General features: G+C 43.8%; 2 protein-coding genes across 11 annotated transcripts in view; both read left to right on the top strand.

Moving 5' to 3' along the window:
• GPATCH8 (G patch domain containing 8) overlaps nucleotides 1-13,722 on the top strand; it is a 77,026-nt gene extending 63,304 nt beyond the window's left edge. For 8 of the 10 annotated variants that reach the window (XM_014537742.1, XM_014537748.1, XM_014537743.1 and 5 more), the window contains 3 exons: nucleotides 3,340-3,389; nucleotides 4,544-4,674; nucleotides 7,569-13,722. In XM_014537742.1, coding sequence (XP_014393228.1) covers nucleotides 3,340-3,389; nucleotides 4,544-4,674; nucleotides 7,569-11,454 — 4,067 coding nt within the window. In that variant the 3' untranslated portion in view covers nucleotides 11,455-13,722. The remainder of the gene's footprint in view (nucleotides 1-3,339; nucleotides 3,390-4,543; nucleotides 4,675-7,568) is intronic. The other 2 variants (XM_005863845.2, XM_014537750.1) reach the window with 1 other exon arrangement.
• An 88-nt stretch (nucleotides 13,723-13,810) lies between these two features.
• ITGA2B (integrin, alpha 2b (platelet glycoprotein IIb of IIb/IIIa complex, antigen CD41)) overlaps nucleotides 13,811-20,460 on the top strand; it is a 21,029-nt gene continuing 14,379 nt past the window's right edge. Inside the window, 5 exon segments of the mRNA XM_005863843.2 lie at nucleotides 13,811-15,557; nucleotides 17,420-18,504; nucleotides 19,451-19,572; nucleotides 19,661-19,758; nucleotides 19,864-20,029. Of these exon segments, the coding sequence (XP_005863905.2) occupies nucleotides 18,170-18,504; nucleotides 19,451-19,572; nucleotides 19,661-19,758; nucleotides 19,864-20,029 (721 nt within the window). The 5' untranslated portion in view covers nucleotides 13,811-15,557; nucleotides 17,420-18,169.

The following is a 20,460-nucleotide window of genomic DNA, read 5'->3' as shown; positions in this document are numbered from 1 at the left end:
ATTAGACTCAGACCTTAATATTTTGTTAGGGAAAGCTGTATAGAAATATCTTTATCTCATTCATTCCCCACTTAAACACAGTGCCATTCCTTGCTATTGACATTCCACATTATTGATGATGAGGGCAAATTTATCACCCACATTAAAAACCTGGTAAGATTTACCAGATTCGAATTTCCCTGGTTTAATTTGTTTATAGTTGGATAGTGGAGCAGGAGTTTATTTCTGAAATAGACTTTTTTTTTTCTGCCAACACAGTGCTATTTAGCTGTGTTTAAAGAGCAGGAATGTTATTTACATTTGAAGTGGTCTTTAGCCCAAATAACCATAGTTATTATGTAGATGGGTATTCCAAGCACTGGGTTGTTTGTTAAGGTCTTCCCTCTACTGGTTTTTTGAGAAATTTAGTGGAAACCCCAGCTACCATGTGATTCAGACTCCATGAGAAATGTTTCTTCCCTTTGTGCTCTATGCCACAAATGTGTACTTGGAAACATGCTATTGGTTTTTTGCAGGAGAACAGGATCTTCAAAACTTTTCATTTGAATAGGGTCCGGTCTCCTTTTCTTGAATCAAATATTTTCCAGCTAAAAATGTGTTATTTGGCTTAACTTTTTATTAATAATCATTAATAGTTCAAGAAATAAGCAAATTTATCAGCAACTCTTCAGAAAGTATACTTTATAATTTTAGAGCTAAGGGCATATATTATATATTGGCTTTGTAATAAGCTTAAATGATTAATTACACCATTCAGATTAGACTGTGTCCCAGTTTGGAGTCTAACTTGAACTTTTGTTTATGATATAGAATTTGCTCAGCCTTTGAAAAGAGTTTTGGGTTGATGGCACATCTATAATTTTGTTCTCCTTCCATGAGCTCTTTCTCTTCTCTAATAGATGTGTTGCTTTTCTAGTCTCACCTTGAAGAAGTTATCTGAAGTTGTAATTCTCTTTAAAACTTAAGAGGAAAGTAAAAGCATAATCACAGAGAGAATTTCATATGGATATTCAGTGGCAAGTGAGCCAGGCTTGGTAGCCTTTTGGAATAAAATAGGCATCTTTGGAAAACCTGACTCTAAATTAGGGTCTCATATCTTTTTTTTTTTGTCAGTAGTGGAACGATTCACCCTTTTTACTTGCAAAAGGGGAACAGAAAGTGACTATATTTCGTTAGGGCATTTACAAAGAGTTTTCTTCACCTAAGAAGAAACTGAATAAAATGGGTTTTGTATCTTTTTATAAGAATTACTTTTTATTTAGGAAATTGAGAAGTTTCTGGTCAGGAACTTTTTTGGCATTTGGCCCAGTTCTGTCCAGAAGAAAAAGGGCTTAAAATTTTAGACTTTTTGATTCTCTAAAGAATGAAACTCCTTATGATATGAGAGTAATAACTAGGAAAACCTTATTATGTAACAATCATATCCCTACTAGAGATATGAAAACATTTCATAATCAAAATTTTCTACATATGGTAAAAAATTATATGGGGAAAAGTCAAGGATCCAATGTTTAAGCCAAATTATTCGCCAACTACTTAAACCTTTTGTAGACTTAGTATTGCTCTGTGTACTTCAAGGTTGATTATAAAGATAAGCCTAGTCCTTGCCCAAATAAAGATGAGGGGGAGAGTCAGTACTGTGCAATTTTGACATTCTAAGTGCTTTACACTTATTTTGACAATCTCATAAATCTGCTAGATAGCCCTCCTTTTCTAATGAGGGAACTGGAGTTCAAAAAAGGTAAAACCACTTGGCTAGTAATTAATGGATTAGAACCCAACTTTTCAACTCTGAAACTTTATACATAAACCTTTCTGAAAGGTAGGAATAAGTGTAGTCAGAGCAAAGTATGTTGGTTGCTAGATGAGTGTTACTACAAAGTGCTAATAAGACAGTTCAGAAAGAAGAAAAATCCTGTCTTATGAGCGATCAGTAGAGACTTTGGGAGGGATCATTTAGTTTGACCTTGAGTAGAAAGGAGAGACTGAGTTAGGAATTCATTTTTATTATCAGAATGCCCTTACCTGAAAGAGACCTCCAATATATGTTGGGTTTGAGGCAGTTGCCTAAGCCCTGTCTCTAAGGTTTGGGTTAGAATCCTAGGGTTCCCAATTCTACTTTTGAGACCCCAGACTTGACTATAAAGTTAGTAAAGGTGATAGGAGTATTTGCTGCACCCTATATAGTACCAGGATAGCTTTGCATAGAAGGTGATGCAATTTGGATTTGTTTTATTGACAGCATCTCATTTTCTTCCCTTCCTACCTCCAATTGTGTTGTGGTAGGAATTTGAGATAGAGTATCTTCAGGATGATGTGGACATAGTCCTATCCCCATCAACTTCAAGGTCACACGAAGTGGCTTACTGAATAATTGGCTCTATGTACTGTCTGACTTATCCTGGAGACTCCAGACTTTGATAAAATGCTCATCCTTTTATTTATTTTTACTTTAGAAACATCGATTTGTTTTCCCACTTATTTATGCATTTATTGGTTGATTCTTGTATGTGCCCTGACCGGGGATCCAACCCGCAATCTTGGCGTATCGGGACAATGCTCTAACCAACTGAGCTACCTGGCCAGGGCAAAATGCTCATTCTTTTAGACAGTGTCCTATAGTTTGAAATAACTCCTAAAAGTGATGAAATATTTGTAAGAGGGAAGGAAATGAATAGACACCCGTAGATTTTCCAGGCATATTGGGTGGCTGAGAGAAAATAGCAGATGTGAAAAAAGCATACATTCATTCTGTTAAGTGTTTGGGGAGGGAAAAAAAACAACTAGATCTGACAGGCTCTAGTAATCATATAATAGTTCTGACAGGCTCTTCCTCTCTGCTTCATTTTCTTCAGAAAGAGGAAATTGGAATCCATGTTTATTTAAAATAGTTGATCATCCATCTTAAAGTGGTTTTTATAAAAATCGTAATTCTGGGCAACTAGCCTCAGTAAAACAATTTTGCCAGCTGTTGGTTACTTGAGCGTCCTCAAAATAAAGGTAAATGAAAATAAGACTAACTGCTTTTAGACAGCAGTGGTCTTTCCTTGAGTTCTATAACCATATTTTTTCCTAAAAAAAAAAAAAAAGCAGTACTTCCATTTATATAGGAGGGATTGTTACTATGTCAAGTCTGTGTAAATGTACACATGTATGTGTTGTACAGGTGCTTCCTTTCTTCCCACCCCTTTTAGAGTTGATGGCTTTGTCCCTGATTGTTCAGTATAATAGTTTGCAGATTCACTAAGAGAGCTTGTGTAGTAATGCTTGCTTTATTTTTTTTTCTCTTCCACTCTTGTTTTATTTTACTTTTTTTTCTTTGTGATGTGACATTTTCAGCTGATGTATTGAAAGCAAATCCTTCTAATTTGGGAGCCCAGATCACAAGAGTGAGTTTTTCTACTAGTGTCTTTAGCTGTACATCTTTCTTTGTGTGTGTCTTTCCACCCTTTTCCCTTCCCAATTCAAAAATACTCAAAACACATTTCATAAATACTAGCTAAGAAAATTCCTCTGTCTGTTGAACATCATGACTTTCCACAAAGCAATGTCCACTTTATATTGGGTCAAATTCTTTTTCCCAATGATGTGGTAAAAACATAGGCTAATGTATGTGTTTTGGTTTCTTTGGTTTTAATGTTAGCGTGTTAAAAATAATTTTAGTTCTGTCTTCATTGCAGATAGATATGTCTGGACTCTGTTACCAGTGTGTCATAGCACTGTTCTTTTTTGGTTCTTGTTCTTTTGTTTTAAGGAAAAATATATAATAGCTTCTGAGAATAAAAGACCCATTCTTTTATTAGGATTTTAAGTAATAAATTCTTTGACTTATCTCTATTCTCCCTTCTCATCCCCTGGATGTTCCTCTCAGGGCTATGAAGCAATGAAAAGCTACACATATTACTGTCTAATTTCACCAGAATGACCGGATGAAACATGGTCGAACTGGTGAGCTCCGAACATGCTAGTAGCATTGGAAAACGGTTTGTTTGATAGTCACAGGAAAACTGTTCATGCTAAAAAGAAATAATAGCACCTTTTTATGGTGAAATAAAAGTATGCTTTCTATTTGTTAGTTCTGATTCAAATAACCTCCCCATGTAAGCTGTACATTGCTTTTTAAGATCTTACACCTGGGTAACTTTCTGTACTAGTTTAACCCCTTTCTGTTTTCTTTGGCTTGTGTTATTACAATTTATCTCATGTTCTATTTGTCTGGTTTTGCATCCTGGAAGAGCAGGTGATTAAATAGTCCCTTTTCTTTCTTCCTAGTGTTCTAAAATTTGCTCATTGCTTCTGACATCATTTAAGTTTTCCCAATAAAGCAAATGGTATGCTGTCTTAATTAGAAATGCAGATACTACAAGTGTGTTACCCAGAGTAATCAGCCATTGTGTTTTCTATTACCAGAAGAGAGTATAACAATGTATTCTACACTAGCACTATAACTGTTGATTGAGGGTAAATTTTAAAGGCCTTGTTTTCAGGATCCCCAAGTTACTCTAAATCACCCACCCTCTGTTCCCTTCTTTTGTTACCCCAGAGATTGAAAGATCTCAAGCAGAGAGAGTTTGCTCGAAATGTTTCTTCAAGATCCCGCAAGGATGAGAAGAAACAGGAAAAAGCCCTTCGGCGTCTCCATGAGTTGGCAGAGCAAAGAAAACAAGCTGAATGGTGAGGACATTTTCTCTCAGAGAGTCTATGGATAATTATAATCCTTAAGATTTAAGAATTATAATGCTTAAGTTTTTAATAGATTCCCTCTTTCAACCTAAAAGCATATCGATACTTAGAGTATGATATACTGATTAAGAAGGTGCTCATCTGAGGCCATATTCTGCAATCTGTGTGACCTTAAATTATCTAACCTCTATGCCTCAGTTTCCTTATCTATAAGATGGAGATGGTAATAACAGTCTAATCTCTATAGTTGTGAAGAGTGATTAAGTTATTACATTAAAAGTGCTTAGTACATATAAGTTATGCTCAATAAATTATACGCTATTATTGTTCCTATCTCCGACATTCATTCTTATGTAGAAAAGCACATTTGTTACATTATTATTTTATAACCAAAAAGTACTGCAGCACAGATTCAAGTGTAGTAAATGCCTTTTAAGTACTATAAGTTAGTACTAAAAACTATGAAACCTAGGGAATGCAATAAGGTTCCTGCTTAACAGTTTGGAGCTGGTATTTTGCCTTCGGTGAAATTTTTTCCACTTAAGGCTGAATTTCTAAGCAATTAGACTTTGGGGACCCAGTCTTTAAGCATCGGAAGATTTGTGAGGTATATGCTCAATTAGAAGGCCCCCCCCCCATGTTTGTTTGTTTAGTTTGGGTTGAGTTGATTTTTTTCTCCCTTTATTTTGTTATTTTTTTCCATCACCATTTATCCCCCATATAACCTCTTCTACCCCCCTCTCACCCGTGCTTGTTTTGTTTTTATTTTGTTTTATGGGGACTGACCCCACAATCTGGGCATGTGCCTTGACGGGGAACTGAAAATAAAACTGCCCTCCTGGTTCATGGATCAATGCTCAACCACTGAGCCACACTGGCTGGGCCCCATGTTTGTTTGTTTTTTTAAAATATTTATTGATTGATTTCAGAATGGAAGAGAGAGAAAGAAACATCAATGATGAGAGAGAATCATTGAATCATTGATTGGCTGCCTTCTGCCCTCCCCCACTAGGGATTGAGCCTACAACCTGGGCCTGTGCTCTTGACCAGAATTGAACCCAGGGCACTTCAGTGCGCAGACCGACACTCTGCCCACTGAGCCAAATCAGCTAGGGTCCCATGTTTATTTTTAATGGTTGACCAGGACCAAAGGAAGGAACTGGTTATAGTTAAAAGATAAACTGATTGCTCCTATTAAAAGTTTACAGCCTCATTCCTGGACTTACTAGGTTTATTTTTGTCTCTGGATCCTGTTTTACTTATTTACTTCTCTTATGTTTTGGAGACAGAAGGAAGGGAGAAAACACATATTAGTGTAAGTTTTGAAACAGAATTAACCTGAGCCCTAATGTTGAGTTAAACTGTCTATAGATTTCTTCTTTGGCAGCTCTTTATGTAGTAAAACAATTCCTTTTGTACATGTTACAAGGGTACCTCCTTAAAAAGTATATAACAGACCACTTTCTAGTTCAGGACATTTTTTAATACATGTTTTTCTTCAGAGGTGACTTTCCTCAGTTTTACAAACAAACAGCTAAACGATGACTGAGTAATCTCTTGGGAGAATAAAAGAAAGTTTTGAACCCTCATCAGGTATTTAATTGTCCTAGGAGTAATGCATGACCCCATAGTAAGTAAATATTACTGAAGTAACATGGCAAAGACTAAGCAAATATCAAAATAAGTTCCCTTTTTATTCACTTTGAGGTTTTCTTTCCTGTGTGGTAGGTTTTGTGACAGTGTAAGTATCTATTGCTATCCAAATCTATTGGGTTCCTGTCTTCCGATAGTAAGGGATACCACATTATCCAAATATATTTGATTCCTGAGTTTAAGACAGCTAGTATGTAGAGTTCAGATAATGAGGACTTAAAATAGATATCTAATGCTCTTAGTTCTTCAATTTAGCTTGAGAGATGCCTTTATAATTCACATTCTATAAAAATTTCCGGCATACAGGGTTTTAAAATGTTGGCTTTGAGGCTCCTCAGTGTTCCTGTTTTCAAATCTGAGAAAGTCCTTAGTAGTATCGTGATTGTTGTATGTAATGCCCAGAAAGAATCAAAGCCAAAGCAGCTGGCTGGTGTGGCTCCGTGGTTGAGCATTGATCCATGAACCAGGAGGGCAGTTTAATGTTCAGTTCCCCGTCAAGGCACATGCCCAGATTGTGGGGTCAGTCCCCAATGGGCGTGCAGTAGGCAGCTAATCAATGATTCTCTCTTATCATTGATGTTTCTATCTCTCCCGCTCCCTTCCTCTCTGAAATCAATTTAAAAAAAAAAATCTTTTTTTATAAGTAAATGCTTAGATGTGGGGCCCAGGAAATAGGCACAGACCCTTCGTTTCTAAAATAGACATACTAGCCACAGACCACCGTAGAGTAGTAGCACTTTGGAGGTTCTGATTATATTTAACTCAGAGAACATGCACATTTTAAAAAAATGAAATTTGAAAGCAGAGAAAATTAGGGTGTTGTTTTTTTAGCTGAATAGAACCTTGTGAATAGATGTTCAGCCATACATTTGATAACATACTGATGGGTAGGATGATACAGTAAGAAATGAGCATGGATACAGGATGGGTAGACTTTACCAGATGATAATGATAAAATATTTTAATTTTAGATACCTTAGGAAGAAATAGTAGTAACTGTCTAGTTTTAGAAATGTAGCTTGATAGATTAACAGTATGAGATTTTGCCTAACCTCAGTCAGAGAGTTCCCTTCATTAACACAAGGCTAGGGAATGACCACCACTCAGTGTCTTTTAGACCTACCTGTAAAGAATGATAGAACATGAGGTATTTTAGAGGAAGCATGAAATGTACTCCTAAACCTGTTTTTTTTTTGTTCGTTTGTTTTTTATTTTTCTAAACCAATGTGTAGTGCACCTGGAAGTGGTCCTATGTTCAGACCAACCACAGTGGCTGTAGATGAAGAAGGTGGAGATGATGATAAAGATGAATCAGCTACAAATAGTGGCATAAGTGTCCCTGCCACTTGTGGACTAGGATCTGAATTCTCCACAGATAAAGGAGGCCCTTTCACTGCAGTACAAATCACTAATACCACTGGACTGGCACAGGCTCCTGGGTTAGTCTCCCAAGGTGTCAGCTTTGGCATTAAGAATAATCTGGGTACCCCATTGCAAAAATTGGGAGTGTCATTTTCTTTTGCCAAGAAGGCTCCTGTCAAACTCGAATCAATAGCATCAGTTTTCAAGGACCACGCAGAGGAAGGAACTTCTGAAGATGGAACAAAAGCTGATGAGAAGGGGTCTGACCAAGGACTGCAGAAGGTGGGAGACTCTGATGCTAGTAGTAATCTCGATGGCAAAAAAGAGGACGAAGACCCTCAGGATGGAGGGTCCCTTGCCTCAACATTATCTAAGTTAAAAAGAATGAAGCGAGAAGAAGGAGCTGGGGCAACAGAGCCAGAGTATTACCACTACATCCCCCCAGCACACTGCAAAGTAAAACCTAATTTTCCCTTCCTCCTCTTTATGAGAGCTAGCGAACAAATGGAAGGTGGTGATAATACACACCCAAAGAATGCCCTAGAGAGCAAAAAAAGCAATTCTCCCAAGCCTAAACGCTTAAGCAAGGTGGCAGCAAGCCAAGGAGCAGAAAAGACTGTTAGTGAAGTCTCGGAGCAGCAGGCGGAAACCAGTGTGGCTGAGCCCTCAGAACCTGGAAGCAGAGCTGAAACCAAGAAGGCTTCAGGAGGGGACATAAGTGAGCAGAGTTTAGAGAGTCAGAAGTCTTCAGGTATCCAGATGTGTGAGCCTAACCCTTCTAAAGAAACCTCTCAGACCACCCCACCAGGGAAAGAAAGCCGTGAGGGACCCAAACATCCTACTGGCCCCTTCTTTCCAGTTTTGAGCAAAGATGAAAGCACTGCCCTCCAGTGGCCATCAGAACTATTAATTTTCACCAAGGCAGAACCCTCCATTTCATACAGTTGTAACCCTTTATACTTTGACTTTAAACTTTCAAGGAACAAAGATGCCAGAGCTAAAGGGACAGAAAAACCAAAGGACATAGGAGGCTCCTCAAAGGACCATCAACAAGGCCTTGATCCTGGTGAGCCAAATAAAAGCAAGGAAGGAGGAGAGAAAGTAGAACATTCCTCAGGAGATAGAATAGATGCACCTGCCTCAGGATCTTCCTGTCGTGGCCTGAATAAGCAGGAGCCTGGTGGCAGCCATGGATCAGAAACAGAAGACACAGGGAGAAGCCTTCCTAGCAAGAAAGAACGATCTGGGAAGTCCCACCGACACAAAAAGAAAAAGAAGCACAAAAAATCCAGCAAACACAAACGGAAACACAAGGCTGACCCAGAAGACAAAAGCTCTAAGGTTGAGTCTGGGGAGAAGTCTAAGAAGCGCAAGAAACGAAAACGGAAGAAGAATAAGTCAGCCCCGGCAGATTCTGAACGGGGACCCAAACCAGAACCCCCTGGGAGTGGTAGCCCTGCTCCACCAAGAAGACGGCGGCGAGCCCAAGATGATTCCCAGCGGAGATCCCTCCCAGGTGAAGAAGGGAGCAGTGGCAAAAAGGATGAAAGTGGAGGTGGTGGCAGCTCTCAAGATCATGGTGGGAGGAAACATAAAGGTGAACCTCCAACTTCATCCTGCCAGCGAAGAGCTAGCACCAAACGGAGCAGCCGGTCCAGCCATCGGAGTCGACCCAGCAGTGGAGATGAGGATAGTGATGATGTTTCATCACGCCGGCTGCACCAGAAGTCTCCATCCCAATACAGTGAAGAGGAGGAGGAGGAGGAAGAGGAAGACTCGGGCAGTGAGCATTCCCATAGCCGCTCACGGTCTGGCCGGCGCCATTCCTCACACCGTTCCTCCCAGCGTTCTTACTCAAGTAGCTCAGAGGCTTCTTCAGACCAGAGCTGCTATAGTAGGCAGCATAGTTATTCTGATGACAGCTATAGTGACTATAGTGACCGATCACGAAGGCACTCAAAGCGCTCCCATGACTCTGATGACTCAGACTACACCAGCTCCAAGCACCGGTCCAAACGGCACAAATACTCATCTTCCGATGACTATAGCCTCAGTTGCAGCCAGTCCCGAAGCCGGTCTCGGAGTCATACCAGAGACCGCTCAAGATCCCGGGGCCGCAGCCGCAGCAGTAGTTGCAGCCGCAGCCGAAGCAAACGGAGAAGCCGTAGTACCACAGCCCACAGCTGGCAGCGAAGCCGCAGCTATAGCCGGGACCGCAGCCGCAGCACCAGAAGCCCTTCCCAAAGATCAGGCTCTAGGAAAGGATCATGGGGTCACGAGAGCCCTGAGGAGAGGCGTTCTGGTCGTCGAGACTTCATTCGCTCCAAAATCTACCGCTCCCAGTCTCCTCATTATTTCCGATCAGGTCGGGGAGAAGGCCATGAGAAAAAGGAAGATGGCAGAGGAGATGATAGTAAAGGGACAGGCCTACCCTCCCAGAACAGCAGTGTTGGCACAGGAAGGGGATCAGAGAGTGACTGCAGCCCTGAAGATAAGAACTCTCTCACTGCCAAACTTCTACTGGAGAAGATCCAGTCAAGGAAAGTGGAGAGGAAACTCAGTGTAAGTGAGGAGGTGCTGGCCACCCCAAATAAAGCTGGGCTCAAGCTCAAGGACCCCCCACAAGGTTACTTTGGGCCCAAGCTCCCCCCCTCTCTTGGCAATAAGCCTGTCCTTCCACTGATAGGGAAACTCCCAGCTACCCGAAAGCCCAACACCAAGAAATGTGAAGAGTCTGGCTTAGAAAGAGGGGAAGAGCAAGAACAGTCAGAGACAGAAGAAGGGGCTCCAGGGAATAGTGATGCCCCATTTGGACATCAGTACCCCTCAGAGGAAACCGCTGGCCCCTTATCAGACCCACCTCCAGAAGAGCCAAAATCTGAAGAAGCTACTACTGCTAATCACCCTGTGGCTCCACTAGGCACCCCAGTGCACTCTGATTGCTATCCTGGGGACCCAACCATCTCCCATAACTACCTCCCTGACCCCAGCGATGGGGACACCCTAGAATCCTTGGATAGTGGCAGTCAACCAGGCCCTGTGGAATCTAGCCTGCTGCCAATAGTGCCAGAACTTGAGCACTTCTCCAGTTATGCACCGCCCAGTGGGGAGCCTAGTATCGAGTCAGCTGATGGGGCAGAGGATGCTTCCCTGGCCCCCCTGGAAAGCCAGCCCATCACCTTCACCCCCGAGGAGATGGAGAAGTACAGCAAACTCCAGCAGGCTGCACAGCAGCACATCCAGCAGCAGCTTCTAGCCAAGCAAGTAAAAGCCTTTCCAGCCTCTGCTGCCCTGGCCCCAGCCACTCCAGCCCTGCAGCCCATCCACATTCAGCAGCCGGCCACAGCCTCTGCCACCTCCATCACAACTGTTCAGCATGCCATCCTACAGCATCATGCCGCAGCAGCTGCTGCCGCCATTGGCATTCACCCCCACCCTCATCCCCAGCCACTTGCCCAAGTACATCATATTCCCCAGCCCCACCTGACCCCCATTTCCTTATCCCACCTCACTCACTCAATCATCCCTGGCCACCCTGCCACCTTTCTCGCTAGCCATCCCATTCACATCATTCCTGCCTCAGCCATCCATCCTGGACCCTTCACCTTCCACCCTGTCCCACATGCTGCCCTCTATCCTACCCTCCTTGCCCCACGGCCTGCTGCAGCAGCTGCCACTGCCCTCCACCTTCACCCACTTCTTCACCCCATCTTCTCAGGTCAGGACCTGCAGCACCCCCCTGGCCATGGCACATGAGTTGGGGGATGAGAGCCCAGGTAGGACCAGGGAAGGTGACCCATAAGTCTTCCCTTGGGAGTGTTGAGCCATTAATACCAGCAAGTAGAAGCTGGGATGGGCAGTGTCTGATAGCCAAAGAATTGGGTTTTGGCTTGCAGGGGTGGTTTTAGATTTGAGGTTTGCTTTGGGTTCACTATCAGGGATTTCTCCCCCCTTTCCTTGTATCCCTCCCCCTCCTGTGTTTCTAGACTAGGAAACACTAGTAAGTGCTACCCACCCCTCTGCAGCAACATTTCCAGATGGTCAAGTTTATATGCTCCCCTTCTCCCTCTACTGTTTAACCTCTGCTCTTCCCTTCTATAAATTTTAAAACATTTTTCTCCTCTCTGGCCGGCGGGTTGTCCATCTGATCCTGCCTTCCCAATGTCTGACCATCCCTTGGTGACCTTGTGTTACCCTGGGTGAGGTGGAAAGGGAGTCAGACCTGGAATCAGATGCTACTCTGTTTTTGGATCCTCTTCCCACCTAAAGAGCCACACGTTTGGCACTGATGTCCTCGTGTCCCTCATCCCAGAAGAGACATCGGACTATCCCAGAAAAGAAGATCCTATCATGATTACAAGCTATGCGGAACACAGTTTCTCATGTGCTTTCCCAGGGAGGAGCTTGTATGTCTGAAGGGTGTATTTTCTTCTGTCATGTTGATGTTTCCTTCTTAATTTATAGGATTTTTTTAACGTAAAAAAATTGCACTGAACTCTATAAACGCAAATGCTGCTTTTTGTAGCTCATAAAAAAAGGTTCCATATTTGTAGTATACTGCAATAATATTTTTTACATCTAGCTCTTTAAGTGATCCTTGTTCTGGTGGCTTTGTGTAAATATGTTTGCCTAGTTGAATTAAGAAACTAAAGGTTATAAGATGAAAGCAAAAAATAAAGTATTTGTTTTCTGCTAGATGCAAAATGACTAAGCATGTATATTTTATCAAACTCATGTATTTTTTGAAGTTACGAACTATAAAAATGTCAGAGCAAAAAAGGAACATTGTTTAACATTTTTGCTGGGACAAAATGTTCAGTAATTTACATTAAGTGGTGCCCCCAGCACTGGGATGTTTGAACTAATGGGCATCAGTCAGCTGGGGGTTCAGAGGAATACTCAGTTATGGTGGTCTTCATATGCTTTGTTTTTGTTTTTTACAGAGAAACAGGTGGGCTCCACAGAGGAGGAAAACATTCAAGAGCTTTATTTGAAAGCAGTGAGATTCAGAGTGATTGGGGGTTTCTGATGCCTTGTTCTAGGCAGTCCATTTGCCTTCCTAGTACTTAGCCTCCTCTGATAATTTTTTGTTTTTTAATGTGCCTTTTTGGTTGGCTAGAAACAAGTAGAAGTAGGCTGGGGGATGGTAGAGTTCCGTTTTCTTCCTCCTCTTGTTGGGACATGAGCACATTTATAGATACTGCAAATTCTTTTGCTTCATAGTTTCCATGCCTTCAGCCCAGTTTAGCTTAAGCAGTAAAGATTCCTTTTCTCTTCTGTGACACCATGGCACCTACCAGAGGAAATAACCACCTCAGTTCCTCTTCCTCTTCTTGCTTTTCACCCAGGTTTTCAGACCTAATTAACACCCTGACCCTAAAGTGTTTATATTGCAGTTCTCACCATCTTTGGTATAATTAGTGGATCCCTGTTTGGCATTTCCCTGCCTATTCCTGTGGCTAGAATTGGTTGGGTGGTCACCTGACAGGAAAAACAAACCCTACTTACCTGGGCCAAGGCTCTGTGTTCTGCCTTTCTTCTCGAATTCCCAAATGGAAAAGGTTTTGAGTTTATGAGAAGCAAGTGCTGGACAAACAAGGCTCTTGACTGAGCCTCCTACCTGTTCAGTGCTCCTCACGTGGTTCAGAAGCATCACTTTTTTGATAACTAGCACTGGAAAAATGAAATGTCTTTGACGTGAAGGGACTCATTTTTCTTTGCTTTCATGAAGCCCATGTAAATAATTTAAATAATACAGTATTAACATTTTTGTGCTATTGCCCTTCCCATTAGCTTGTAGATTGAGCCATACTCTGGCTGCCTCTGCCTTCCTGGGGGCAGTTTTCTTTAACTTTCAGAATAGTGATTTTAAAACTTTAAAAAAAGTAAAGAAAAACAAAATAGCCTACCCTTCCTTACAAGCATAACAGATTGTATTTAACTTTATCGCATATGATAGAGATATATATGCTGTAAAATTAGGGAAAGGAACTTTCTAATAAACCAATGATTTGTGGAAACTTAGCAGAGTCTGTTGTGATTGTTGCCCCATCCATTCAAGTTGGGAAGGGATGGAGTTAAGGGTTACAAATAACATCTTGTTTGAAGTGATCAAGGGATAGACTCTTGAGAACCAGTTTTTTATGATGTTTGGAATTGTGCTTCTCAGAGCTCAGGCTGCCCAAGTAGAGAGAACAGATGATGATGTGGGAGGACGTATAGTAAAGCTTCTCAGTCTTAAGTAGGTGCTTTGGAATGTGCACCTCTTTCTCACACGAATTTTCTATTTCTGCCTTACCTCTTAGGTATGTAATCTCTGTGTAATACGGTATATGGCATGTAGGGGCTCACTAATAAGTAAGTGGGTTGGAATTCCTGAGTTTGATTTTTAAGATTTTGGATAAACTTCAGGGCAATGGAATTACAAGAGTCATCTGCCTGGCCTTTGCCCTCCAGAAGTAGTTCTGTATACCAGAACCAGTCTTGAATTATTCTCCTCAACCCTTTAATACCAGTACAGTACTTGAGAGCTACCTGGTGAAAGGAATAGGCCTTGTTACTGAGCTGATAAAAGCCTCTACTGTATCAAAAAATCACAAAAGGGAAAGTTTAGCATCAAAGCTAGTCACATAGATTTGCAGGGATAAATTAGTTTCCTCTCTCTTCCTCAGTCTTTCAGGAAGGAGGAGTACAATGTCTATTTCTTTCCTACTCTCATAATAGCTGTGTTCTCCCCTTGACTGAAGAGAAGCTATTCAACATGAACCTTGGGTTGGATGCTCAGATCTGCCTATTTTCCTAAAATAGCAAAATTCCTGCCCAGAAAGAAAGGATGTTAAAAAAATGAAAAGTAATGTTCTGAGCAGGCAAGGTGCCAGTGAAAGCAGCGGACTGGCCTGTAGAGAGTGCTCTGTGCAGCTGCCTGCCTCAGCCACCTGGGCTTGCAACATGGACATGCCTCTTCTATACCCTCAGTGACTAATCCAGGCCTTGTCAACCATTTCCATTCTTACCAGAGACACCTTCACTTCCCCTTTATCAATTCATATCTGCATGTCTGCAGCATTTCCTGGCCGACCTCCCTGACTCTTAGGATATAATTCTTTGTCCCTTATAAGCTTACTGGCTTTTCAGAATCTGAGTGCAGTTCATTTTGTGTTCACTGCTTCCCAATAAAATTAGAAGTTCTGGGAGGATGGGGATTGATTCTTATACTTCCTTTTTTTTTTTCTTAATTCCTTAGAGTGTTTTACAGAGTTGAACATAAACATTTTGATTATATGTCCAAGAAAGATTTGAGCAAAGTAAAATACTACTAACTGAGGATTTTTATGCATCAGAGTTTAGAAAGGAAACCAAAGGTGATAAAATGTTTTTCTTTATATCCACTTCACCTAGCTCAGTGCCAGGCACATAGTAGAAGTTAATAATTGTGGACTAAATGAAGTCTTAGCAGAACTTTGAATTCATTGAGGATCCTAGCACTGTTGGCTGATGGGATGGAGAAGTGGGAGCAGTGTGTCAGCAGCACTCCTGCCTATTATCTCAGAAAGGAGACTAACCCAGCTCTGACCCCAGATGAGCTCCCAGAAGAACAGAATTCTTACTGAACACCACACTCCTCTCCCTTCCCAAATCCGATGCTCCACCTGTTCCCAATTTTAGTTACTGGTACCACTGTCCTACCAGCCAACAAGGCACCAAAGCTTCGAGTTACTTGACACTTCCCCACCACATCCAGTTACTGATTGTGTAATCTCTGCTGTCTCCCTTGTTCCTGCCATCTGTGCCCGGGTTTAAGCCTCATCCATCACCTTTAAACCAAGAGGATTGCAGTTGCTCTCCATCTCATCTTCCCAGTGAGTTCTGCCTTTTCCAGTTCCTTCTATCCACAGACAGTGTAATCGTCCAAATCGGAGCACAATTAGTATATCTCTTATTGTCTGACTTGGAAAAATCTTCATGATTCTCCATCTTCAGATTAAAGTTCGAATTCCTCGATAAGGCATTCAAGGACTTCGAGTTATTTGACCCCAGCTTTTCATTCCACCCTAATGCCCACTCTGTCCTCATGCTCGGGTCCACCCTATCCTAAGTCAACTACTTCCCCTTCCCTATAACTGACCTTTATGTCCTGCCACCCTAAAAGAGATTCTCTGACAAGAGTGTAATGGATAAGAACATGATTTTAGCCCTAGCCGGTTTGGCTCAGTGGATAAAGCATCGGCCTGAGGACTGAGGGTCTCCGGTTTGAGCACATGCCTGTGTTGCGGGCTAGATCCCCAACAGGGGGCGTGCAGTAGGCAGCTGATCAATGATTCTCATAGATGTTTCTCCCTCTCCCTTCCTCTTTGAAATCAATAAAATAAATTTTTTTAAAACATGATTTTAACCCTGGCCTATTTGGTTTGGTGGATAGAGTGTCAGCCTGCAGACTGAAGGGTCCTGGGTTCAATTCTAGTCAAGAGCACATACCTCGGTTGCAGGCTCGATCCCCGGGGCACTTTCGGGAGGCAACCAATCGATGTGTCTCTCATCAATATTTCTCTCTCGCTCCCTCCCTTCCACTCTCTGAAAATCAATGGGAAAAATATTCTCGGGTGAGGATTAACCAAGAAATAAAATCCTTTAGAAACAAACATGAATTTAAGCACAAACATTTGAATCCACACATTGGCCGTGTAAACTTGGGCAATTTGCCTAAAACTCTGTGCCACAGTTTTGGCATTTATGAAATGGGCATAATAGTACCTATTTCATAGGAGTTGTTATGAGGAGTATGTGATATAAATGATTTCAGCTAGACATAATCACCCTTTTCAAGGCATTCTTTACTCTGCTGCAGTTGTGTGTTCATATCTTAACTCCCTCCTAGACATAATCACCCTTTTCAAGGCATTCTTTACTCTTCCTCCGCTGCAGTTGTGTCTTCATGTCTTAACTCCCTCTTTAAAGATCCTTGGTCAGGGACCTTTGTATCCCTTACTACTCAGTGCCTTGAACAGAATAAATACTTATTTAAAAACTTCAGTGAAATGTGACTTAATTTGGGGCTACACAGTATACACCAATAATTACAATACCACTCAGTTGAGGTCAGTGGGAAGGTGGTAGGTAAGTTTAAAACTGAGTTAAGTATTCATTCTAATAGATGCATTACATGCCTACTATGGTCCTGGGACTGAGAAATCAGCAGTGAAGAAGGCCTGGACTAAAATTTAAGGAGCTTCTAGCCTAGTAAAGGGCAGGATTTTGAGCTTTGTGTTGAGATGGTGAATTAGGAGAAGGGAGGAGTCGAAGGGTTTCCAAGATAAGATGGTTGCAATTGATCAGAAAATATAGAGCACACACACACACAAAAAGAAAGAAAATATAGAGCAAAAGGAGAATGTGGCCATGTTCCTGTTCCCCTGGCAGATCTTGAATTTCCTTCCTGAGAACCTATTTTTGGGGGGAGACATGTAGTGTCAATAAGACTTGGCACTCTTGCTCACATCCACAGAAAATGACCTTGCCTTTCTACTCAAAACTATTCCTTCTCTTTCCGCATGTTTGCATCTTCCATGCTCGGTGCACGCTCCATCCAGTCTGTCTGTCAGCAATACCTACTACAAGTTGGGCTCTCGGCTAGGCCCCAGACTACAGTAAAGAACCTTGCTCACCAGGGATTCATGGACACGATCCAGTGAACAGGCCATGATAAACTGTGTGTTAATTCCAGGGTGCCAGCCTGAAGAGTTGGAGGAGGCTTCCTGTTGGCAATGACCCCACTAGAATCGGTTCTTGATGATTGGACAAGAGCTCTGTCACCAGAAAGAGTGAGGGGGCCTGCTTTCTACCGAACAGCTGGTGAATAATCACAAAGCCTATGAGCCAGAATACCCTGATCTGACTCCACTTTATCCCCATCTCCCTTCTCCCTTCAACCAAGACCCATTCACCACCCCTTCCCCAGCCCTGGCTGCACTGCTTGACCACATTAAGACTTGGCCTGAGATGGAGGAAGAGTGAGGAAGCTGCTGCACCAATGTGACTGACTGAAGCTTGACCAAAGCCCTAAAAGGAAGTGGATAGGTGCCTTATCCAAGAGGGTACAGCAGCCCAGGTCTTATCAGGAGGCAGCAGCTTCCTTACTCCTTCCCCCACCGCTAACCAAGTCATTATGTGCCACAGTAGTGCAGGCAGCTGTGCGGGAGGAAGAGGGGCCATAGAACTGTGGGCTAGAGTGGAGGTGTACAGACCAGCTAGTTCATGGTTTTACTATCCCAAGCAGAAAGCCATGATGGCTTAGACTTGCATGGTGGTAGTAGAAATGGCGTGAAGATTCAAGAGACATAGTTGAGAGGCAGAACCAACAAGACTTGGTGATAGACTACTCTCAGGAAAAGGGAGGAGTCATAGCTTTCAGCCATCAGCATCCACCCCCAGGGTAGCCTCACCCCCTTCCCTTCCTGGCAATCCTAGAAACCAAATGGGTCCAGGGCCAACAGCCCTGTTTTCCGCCTACTGTTCAGTAAGTGGGTTCAAGTTTGATAAGAAAAGACTTCCTGTGGTGGAAACTGAAAGGAAGAGGAAGGAGTTAGTCCATTCCTTCCAAGAAGGTTGTGGGAGAAGGAAGATGGCCAGAGCTTTGTGTCCACTTCATGCCCTCTGGCTTCTGGAGTGGGTGCAGATGCTCTTGGGACCCGGTGCTGCACCGCCAGCCTGGGCCTTGAACCTGGACCCAATGCGGCTCACCTTCTACACAGGCCCCAATGGCAGCCACTTTGGGTTTTCATTGGACTTCTACAAGGACAGCCATGGGAGGTAAGCCCTGGGGGAAGTTTGGGTGTTGGGAGAGAGAAAGATTCTCCCACCATCACTGCTTCTGTGGACCTCAAGTTCCCCATTTGTGATAGAGGTTGGGCAAAGTGACTTCTAGGGTCTATTTGGCTGAGTGCTTGTTAGGAATACTGGGGAGGAACCTGCTCAGGCGAGGGTATCAGAAGGGGACACCAAAGAGGAGGTAGGCACTGAAACTACAGCAAAAACAAAAGTTGATACCTTATTTTTTCCTCCAAGGGTCACTTGTATGACCCACTCCACTGCCATCCCCTCAAACTACAGAGAGAAGTGCGAATGTCTTAAATTGACTTGCAAAACTGTAAAACGATCTACTCACCTTGCTTTTCCACTCCATTTCCCTGATCCCCATAAAAATTATAGATATTTGAGAAGAAGCAATAGAACATTAGTGCTTAGGATTAATCAGGCTGTGAGATCAGATTGCCAAGATTACAGTCCTGGTTCCTCCTCTTATTATAATAACTCCCCTGAGCCAGTTCCTTCTGGTGGTGGACACTGTGCTGCCCAGCTTTGGGGAGTGGCAATGGCAGACCGCATTCAAGCATCAGCCCCCTGGTGAATTTCCTCCGCTGAAGAGAGCCACCACCCCCAAAGCCAATCCCCTTCCCAATGTGACCTACAACTAATGACTGATCAATGAGGAATATGGAGGGAGGTGAGAGGTGTAAGGGTCCAACCAGAACTCCCAGGGTGTTTGTGTAGCCCATGGCTGTCATTGGGCTTGAATCTAACCTAACCCCTTCCCCACTTTTGTTTTTCCCCTTCTATCCACCATAGTGGTCTCATGGGCACTACTTAATGTGACCCAGTGTCCCCCAAGGCACACCCCTCTTCGGGGTAGTGCTCCCTGCGCGGGCACGGGGGTACCCCGGAATCCGCTCCGTGCTCACGCATTTTTTCTATACAGCGTGGCCATCGTGGTGGGCGCCCCGCGGATCCGAGGCCGCAGTCAAGAGGAGACTGGCGGCGTGTTCCTGTGCCCCTGGAGGGCCGAGGGCGGCCAGTGCTCATCTCTGCCCTTCGACCTTAGTGAGTCCCAGGCAAGGAGGGGAAGGGAGGAGCTACGGGGAGCGTGCACAGCCGGACTTCATCGCCCCATCCCTCCTTGTGCCTCCAGATGATGAGACCCGAACAGTAGGCTCCCAGACCTTCCAAACCTTCAAGGCCGGGCAAGGACTAGGGGCGTCGGTTGTCAGCTGGAGCGACAACATTGTGGTGGGCAATGCGGGACGGGACACCCCAGAAGTCGGGGGCAGGGACACGTTGTGGGTGGTGGGACCTCAGTCCGCCTCCTTCCCACTCTCCTGTGGCCCTGCCCAGGCCTGCGCCCCCTGGCAGCACTGGAACGTCATAGAAAAGACGGAGGAGGCCGAGAAGACGCCCGTGGGGGGCTGCTTCCTGGCCCAGCTGCAGAACGCGGGCCGCGCGGAGTTCTCGCCTTGTCGCGGCAACACCATGAGCCGGGTGCACAAGCAGCAGGACCACTGTGAGCTCCGCTCTCCATTGGGCTCCGCCCAACGCCCGGCCACTGAGCCCAGCCCTTCCCAGCTCCCAGCAACGCCTCCCACCCCACCCGCTACCAGCAGACTCAAGGCCACGCCCCTATGTTACCCCGTGGCCCGCCCTGCCCCAGGTTCAGGGCCCGCTTTTACTTTTTGTTTTCTTATTGATTGATTTTAAAGAAAGGGAGACAATCATGGCGTGCTGTTCCACTTATGTACGCATTCGCTGGTTGATTCTTGCCCTGACGGGGATCCCACCGGAAACCTTGGCGAAAGGGGGAGGATGTGCTAACCAACTGGGCTACCCGCTAGGGCCAGTGCAGCTTCGCCATCCGCCCTCCTGACCCCCCTCCTTGCCCCCTGCTGACCCTCCTCCTTGCCCCCTGCTGACCCTCCTCCTTGCCCCCTGCTGACC

This window comes from Myotis brandtii, unplaced genomic scaffold (genome assembly GCF_000412655.1).
Source record: "Myotis brandtii unplaced genomic scaffold, ASM41265v1 scaffold1814, whole genome shotgun sequence".
Classification (NCBI taxonomy): Eukaryota; Metazoa; Chordata; class Mammalia; order Chiroptera; family Vespertilionidae; genus Myotis; species Myotis brandtii.
Note: the sequence above shows the minus strand (reverse complement) of the source record. Positions and strands in the feature narration are given on the sequence as shown.